Source organism: Dicentrarchus labrax, unplaced genomic scaffold (assembly GCF_905237075.1).
Source record: "Dicentrarchus labrax unplaced genomic scaffold, dlabrax2021, whole genome shotgun sequence".
NCBI classification, from domain to species: Eukaryota; Metazoa; Chordata; class Actinopteri; family Moronidae; genus Dicentrarchus; species Dicentrarchus labrax.
This window is the reverse complement of record NW_026136702.1, coordinates 8678450-8686200: the sequence shown is the minus strand read 5'-3', so window position 1 is coordinate 8686200 and position 7751 is coordinate 8678450. Positions and strand designations below refer to the sequence as shown.

The 7751-nt window shown below is 42.3% G+C and overlaps 1 protein-coding gene across 9 annotated transcripts in view; it reads left to right on the top strand.

The window, feature by feature from the left end:
• The first annotated feature begins 594 nt into the window (after positions 1 to 594).
• Positions 595 to 7751, top strand: part of adgrb3 (adhesion G protein-coupled receptor B3) — a 112254-nt gene continuing 105097 nt past the window's right edge. For 2 of the 9 annotated variants that reach the window (XM_051426908.1, XM_051426918.1), the window contains exons 1-2: positions 595 to 1266; positions 2913 to 3681. In XM_051426908.1, the coding sequence (XP_051282868.1) occupies positions 2928 to 3681 (754 nt within the window). In that variant the 5' untranslated portion in view covers positions 595 to 1266; positions 2913 to 2927. The remainder of the gene's footprint in view (positions 1267 to 2912; positions 3682 to 7751) is intronic. The other 7 variants (XM_051426907.1, XM_051426909.1, XM_051426911.1 and 4 more) reach the window with 7 other exon arrangements.

The window sequence follows — 7751 nt, the reverse complement described above, 5'->3', positions numbered from 1 at the left end:
ACGACTACCCGGAGCAACTTTCCCAAAGAGAGCACAAGTTGCCCCATAAGCATTTGTTCTTCCAGCAGCATGAAGGAACAGGGCGAACAGGAGAACATGCAGCGTGCTGTACACCAGCAACCGGCGAGGAAATCAAAAACAGCAGCCACAGTGTCACCCATCAGGAGAGCAGGGGGGAATGACCAAAAACACACCGGCTATAGCTTTCAGGTCCCACTGATAGAGAGAGGTTGTATGTGTGATCGTATTATTCTCATGCACCCCCCCCCACGCCCCTCCTCCTCCCCAAAGAAAAAATAAAATAAAAAATATAAAAATAAAAGTCCATGAAATATTCCTGTTTTGGAGAACGTTGCAGCAGCAAAGCGCGACGTTGTCTGAGCACAACGGAGAGGGTCCAGTTCAGGGAGGTGGAGGGGGGTGTTGGATGAGTGGGGGGGGGGACCCTTTTGACTCGAATTAAAGAGAGGCATACATGAGGAAAAAAAAAAAAAAAAAGAAAAGAAAAGAAAAAGGAAAAGGAGGAGGGCAGGGAAGAAAGTATTGGTGGTGGCAGACGCAGCGGCAGTAAGGAGCGTACGTACGTGCTTTATCTTAGCGGCTGAGTGTGTGACGTGATATTGCAGCCTGCTCCTGGAGCTCTGCAAGCACCGAGCAAAGCGCGTCTAGTTCTCTCTCTGTTGTAACTCACTGGCCCCCCAACATCTCACATCCACCCACTACGGATCTTTTTTTTTTTTTCTCTCCCCCGTTTTTTTTTCTCCCAGAGAGGGGGTGTGTGTGTGTGTGTGTGTGTGTGTGTCTGTGTGTGTGCGACTTACCGGAGAAAACATATCAGTGGGAATAGAGACGTGGAGTCTGCCGAATTAATTTATGGTAATTCTGTGAGAATTGCTCTCTTTTCTTTTCAACACTCCAAGAATTCTTCTTTTTCTCTCTGTGTCTCTTTCTCGGTCTTTCTCCCACCGTCTCTTCTCTCTCTCTCTTTCTCTCTCCCTCGCTCTCTCTCTCTCTTTCTCGGTGGCTGGCGTGTGCTGTTGCGCTCCGTTTTGATGGGAAAAACCCAGAAGAGGAAGAAGACGGGGGGATATGAGCGGGCAGACCGGAGTGTAACGCATTTTATTTTCATCCATTGAACCATCTTGTTGCGCCGGACTTCTATTGTCGGGAATGGGGAGTATCGATTCACTGGAGGGCTGCAGAATTTATTTATAAAGGATGTGGTCAAGTATGTTGGAAAAATAGCCATAGCTTCCGCAGTGTAAGGTAAGATTGATATTATTACTACCCTATTATTATTGTTATTGATATGATCATTGCATGGAGCTGTAGGGAGGAGGGGGGGTGGGGGGGGGTTTCACATGTCATCTGTCAGTTAAAGTTTATCCTCTCCCTGTTAAATATCTGTCCTGCCTATTCAACACGATGGCTTTGGAGCTTTCATCCGCTCGTTTTAGTCCAGGGTGCTTAACGGATGATTTTTTTTTTTTTTAAGGAGCTGATCTCTCTCTTAAGAGGCAAAAATCACTTTAAAGCGCCGAGCGTCGAACTGACACCGCATGAGATGCAGCCCGTGTCTCTATATTCAGATGTCCTCTCGAGACCAAATTGCTCTTAGAAGCCCCGGCAATAAAACCAGCGTCTTGACGACCAGTTCCTTGTCTCCAGAATACTGATTTTTTATTTATTTTTTGCTGTGTAGCCTTGGCCATGAATCTTTGCGGAATCATATGGATTTATCGCGCCTAAAAAGCTGATTTCACTCAACGCTGCTTCCACAGATCTTTATGTAACACATAGAATATCCTAATGTGGTGCGACGGGCAGCTTTAAGCATCCAAAAAACGGGAAGAAGTTAGAGACATAAGTGCAAACGTATCTGTTATCTGTACTCTATAGCCTACTTGGGATTTCAACGCCTACACACACACACACACACACACACATGCACACACAGTTTGAGACACGCACGCACACACGCACGCTCTGCTGTGACACTGCTCACAGCTGCATTGCCTGTAGGATTAAAGCAATCAGGACATCGCATTGCATTCTCTCTCTCTCTCTCTCCCTCTCTCTCTCTCTCTCTTTGCACACACACACACACACACACACACACACACACTTTGACGCGCACGCACGCACGCAAGCTTAAACACTCGTGCACACACACACACACACACACACACACACACACACACTGGCTCTTTATCAAATTGCATTGTCAAATATGTCAAGCCCTGAATTTCGGAGACATGCAGGTCGTGTTAGTGGACCGAGAGCGCGCAGGAGGAGAGAGGAGCCATGGTGACCAGGCGGACGCAGAACAGACATTTTCAGTCTGTGAATTTGTCTCCCTCACATTATCTAACTGTGGTGTGAGGAAACAGACTAAATCACGAAGGAAACAGCTTGATTTGAGATAGATTCCCGTTACTGCGTAAAATGAGCAGTTGCATCCCCACAGCTCGTGAGCACTGCACTGACTTGGATGCATCTTTTTTGTTGTTGTTACCGTTTGTCTTTTGATGTCATGTATTCTACAGTTACAGTAACAGTTATATTTGAATATCTCAAGGGATTGTGCTATACCAAATACGACCCAATTATAAATGTCTAAATGACTCACATTATTGCACCCACAGCCCCCCCGCCCCCGCATAAATAAATAAATAATGGCGGAAGCAACCACAAGGTGGCAATGTTTGCACAAAGTATAGTAATGAAGGAGGCAGGATGGGGACGCAAAAGACATGTTGCTGAGGTTAATGTGTCTTTTTTTTTCATTTTCATGGTAGGATGTGATAAGAAATGTGTGAAGCACATCAATCAGACTCAATAGAGATCATCTATCATGTGTCCTCTCTGCTTTAAAAATTCCTCTGTGTAATTCTCTCCATTTCTCCTTGCAGGCCAAATGACATAGGATGAAGGCTGTTCGAAACCTGTTGATTTATATATTTTCCACCTATCTTCTGGTTATGTTTGGATTAACTGGTGCCCAAGATTATTGGTGTTCCACTCTGGTCAAGGGGGTCATTTATGGATCATATTCGGTGACTGAAATGTTTCCTAAAAACTATACAAACTGTACATGGACGCTGGAGAACCCAGATCCTACCAAATACAGCATCTACCTGAAGCTATACAAGCGAGACTTGAGCTGCTCTGAATATTCTTTGCTTGCTTATCAGTTTGATCATTACTCACACGAAAAGATCAATGAATTGCTGAAAGTCAACGAGTCTATAGTGTACCTGTGCGATTCAAAGAATATTTATGTATTTTTGCTGTATGACAAGAATTTCGTTCAACTACGGAGAGTTTTCCCTTATGACTATAATGGATTGACCCCACAGAAGCTGGATGAGGAGGAGAAGTCCATCGTGGAGTTTTTGGTGTTGAATAAGGCGAGCCCCAGCCAGTTTGGGTGTCAAGTGCTTTGTACGTGGCTGGAAAACTGCCTGAAATTAGAGAAAGGGACAGTGGAGACATGTGGGATCGTGTACACAAAATGCACATGTCCTCAGCATTTAGGCGATGGAGAATCAGAGAGTATGCTCATGCTCAACAACGTGGTTTTACCTTTAAATCCACAAACGGAGGGTTGCTTGTCACCCCAACTACAAGCTGGGCAGACCTGCAATCTGAGTGCTGAAGTGAAACGGCCTCCTAAAGAAGGTGAGTATCCTGTTATCTTCCTCGTTATGCTGAAATAGATGTAGACTTAAGGACTACTGTATGCATAGATAAGATAGTAACCATGTCAGTCAAATGTGCACGTCAATCACTCCCTTCTCTGCCCTTATTGCATGTTTGAAGTGTGATGGCCCATGAAACAAAGAGCACACATAGATATATACAGACTGTAGTTGGCTCAGAAATGTGTCAACTTCAAAAGAACAAAGCTGCCAGAGGAGTTGGGTATAGTAAAGACCACAGCAGCACAAACCAAACCACCGAAAGGGGGTCTTTCATTTGGCAGGACTGAATTCAGAATGCACTATCATTGCTGTGAATTTAAAATGGCTGTTTTTCTACACATCAGCACAGAGTTAAAATGGCTGCAAATCCAGAGATAATTTTGGTGAGTTATACATTTATGTCAGTGTCATCCTTACAAAGACCAACAGTGGCCCATGTGGACACAATTCCTCGCTTTGTATTGGCATCTAAGTCACGTGGAACGATTGGGATCGTGGATGCAGAACCTTCAGATCGGATCACATTGCTCATGCAATGCAACATTCAAAACTTTTGGATAAGATTGAAGAGTTTTGTCAAATCTGCAGCAACTAATACTAAGAATGTTTAGATTTATTGAGTAAGAGTATTTTCAAAGCTGTTCATTATACAGGGTTGCCACTTGTCCAGTGTTGCCATAGAGCAATGCAACGTGATTTGCAGTATGTTGGAATTGAGCTATAATTAACATGTCAAGAGAAGGAAATTACGTTATCAGTAGAGCTGCTTCAGTTGTAATTCACGTGCATAAATGCATATAACACCTATACATCCACACACATTCACAGGTAGACTGCTAAGTGAACATTTATCATAAAATAGATATGATAAGGTTGTAATGGTTCTGTTCATTAGTGTCGCCAGGTAGCAGAGGGGTGTTTTTGTAGTTAACACACTTGTGTGTAGCTTTTTGAAATACAAAGGGAGCCCTTCTTGACACATAGCTGCTTGCATTTTAACAGATAGCAGAGAAAAACCCCAGAGGAATATGCCGCATACTTCAGAGGTGAGGTGCGTTTACCGTGAGACACAAAGGAGGGGCATTCATCATGGCACACTGAACCAAAAATAATGAGTCAACCTTTAGATTCTTTTTTTTTGGGGGGGGGATAATGATAGCAGGAACGTTATGGAGCTATCTCCCTTGTGGCACTTACCAAAATAACAGTTGCTATAATAGCACCGTGGAGAACAGGTGGCAGTTTTCTAATCAAGAAGAACAGGTGAACATCGATTGCAGTGGTTCAGCTGACTGGTGCTTCATCGCACGTTTCTGAAACGCACTAAGACAGGATTTTTTCCCAGAAATAATCTACCTAGATACTAGTGCGCCTAAGGTATTTTCTAATGCTTTTGTAAGAGTTACTCTTGCTTCAAATTTTCGTTGGATGAGTGGATGAACTCATTTTGAGTATCGTTCACCTACCCCTTTCACTAGAGCCCTTAGGCAATAATGCATACAGTTTCTGATGCAAATTACCATCACAACTCGCCCTGCAGTCAAGTAGCATGTGCAGTAACACCAGAAAGTATGACTCAGCTGTGTATTTTTGTCAGATAATTTCATCATTTAATAAAATCTCCTTCTCAAATCAGACATATTACGAGGAAGCATTATGCTTATTTTCACAGAAAATTCTGTGCTCCAAAACAACATTTGACATTTTTCTATCAGCATGTTAATAACAGCTTAAGAGCACAGCTTATTTTTTTTCTCTCTCTCTCTCTCTCAGAAGATTTTCCACAAGCTTCTATTTATAGGGTCGGTTGATGGAAGGTTTGAATAAATCCGTTTTCATCTGGATAACGGGGAGATCACCACTGGGTTTAAAAGAGCACTGTGTCTCCTGTGGCATCATGGTGACAGAGTGGGTGTTCCTGATGAAGAATAAAGCATTACAAACAGTCGACAAGGGCTCCATTTGATAAAATCGCTTGTCTTTGATCTTCTCAGTTCCTGGTAGAGGATGGCTTCAGAGCACATCAAAGAAAAGCAGGGCTGGAGGTTGTATACTCCAGCCATGCCACTGAAGTGCCCCACCAGTGTTTCACACAGATGCAGGATAACAACATTTTAAAGGTTAAAGCTCTTAACTATTTAAGGTGATTATGTAGACAAAGAGACAGCACTCCTTGCCTGATATTGTGGCATACTGTGACACAATGAAGTCCTAAACAGATGTACTACTCGGATGAGTCATTTATGCAGTTTTATTTTTATCACATTCTTCCATTTCATGAATAAAAGTTGTAAAAGGAGACAGCACAGTGGCGCAGTGGCACTCACAGTGAGACAGATTTAATTCTCTGGATTTTTTTCCCTTAGTTTTCATGTGGGTTTTTCCTCCCAAATCCCACACATGCAAGTCAAGTAAGGCTGATGACTCTAGGTGAATGAGTGAGTGTCTGTGTTAGCTCTGTGATGTCCTGCTGACGTGTGCTGGCTTTTTTTCTCACTTTAAATCGAATGAATGCTCGGATAGGCTACGGCCAGACAGATTTACAGATTCTCTTCACTGTCACAAATTTCAGTTTCCCTGGTACATTTTTTTTGCATAAAGAGCCATTCAGACACCAGGTAGTAACTACAAGGAGACATTTTAGTGTTATATTCTACCCCGATATCTGCCCTTTCCCCTTCCAATCCTGTGCAAATGCTGAAGTTTACATGCATGCAAGCTTAAAACCCTCAAATTCACAATGTACTGTTCAAATCAGCTACAAATTGCACTTGGCTCGAGGAAATAGGCAACATCACGAGGTATTGTCTTGTGCTGTGGCTGAGTCTACTAGTCTGTCCTTGGCTGTGGGAAATGGTCTCATTTTTTGTCTCGTTTGGTTGGAATTTGCCAGTTTTCAAGGATCAGGGTCAAGGAGTCTCATTGTTTGAGAGGAATGTGCTTTGTTGCATGTCCTCCGAGGTGTTCACTGTTAATGAAGCCCTGAACAGTGACGTTCACATGAAGATTACTCAGTATTACATGACTGCCTGGTACAAAGAATTTTGACAATCACATTTCTTTTCCCTGAAATGTTGTTCTATTTTTACAAAGTAATTCTTTTAAAATGAAAAAAACCAAACAAAAACAATCTGCGTTTGTTCATCCAAATATTATTTTGATTATGTCAGATATTTCATTCCAGGTAACTGCACTGATCTCTGGCCCCGCTTCCTATTGCCGATGTGTTCATTGCCTTATAGTGGGAAACAATGACAAGAGACAGTAGGATGCTTTCTGGAAATATGAGTTTGTAATTTATTTCAAACCCGATAACACTACAAAGAACTGAAGCTCATATGTATGTAAAATATTCAAATAAATATTTTATGAGTCCACAAAGTGGGCCTCTAAATTCATTGTTAGTACAAGAAGTAGGTTAGAAATGACTATGACATCAGAGATCTGAGTCCCGATCCTCTGTTTTCCAAATCAGAGAAAAGTAAATGAATATTGAGTTGACTCTAAGATGCAATATGAAACTGTTAAATGTAAAACTATATCCACTCTTTATTTGGATTTCCCTAGCCTTGTTTAACACCAGTGATTTAAGTCGCCCACCACCAAACTGACTGCAAATATCAAAGCTTTTCATATTATCTAAGAAACATACCCAGTTTAAGACTAAATGCAGATGCTTCTTTGTGCAGCTGCAGATTCTTACTTGATCATTACGGTTTCTGACGACACAGACCATGTGCCATGTGGAAAATGGCAATAGGATTTTATTGGCAAATGAAATGTGTGTGAAGCGTTCTAATGCACTGTCACCCCCCAAAGTCCTGAGCACTGCAGCAGCTCAGCATCGCTGCCTCACATAGTGAGGCCTTTTATTCACTTTGGATCTCAGTCAAGTCACTCAGTAGTCACACTGCATTATGCTCACCCCCATTGTTCAGTACACTTGGAGGCCATTTTAGTTCCAATTCAGTGAAGGAGAGAGCTCAGCTCAACAGCACAAAATCTGTTTGTTTTATCCTAAACATGCATTATTTGTCTTTAGCTATA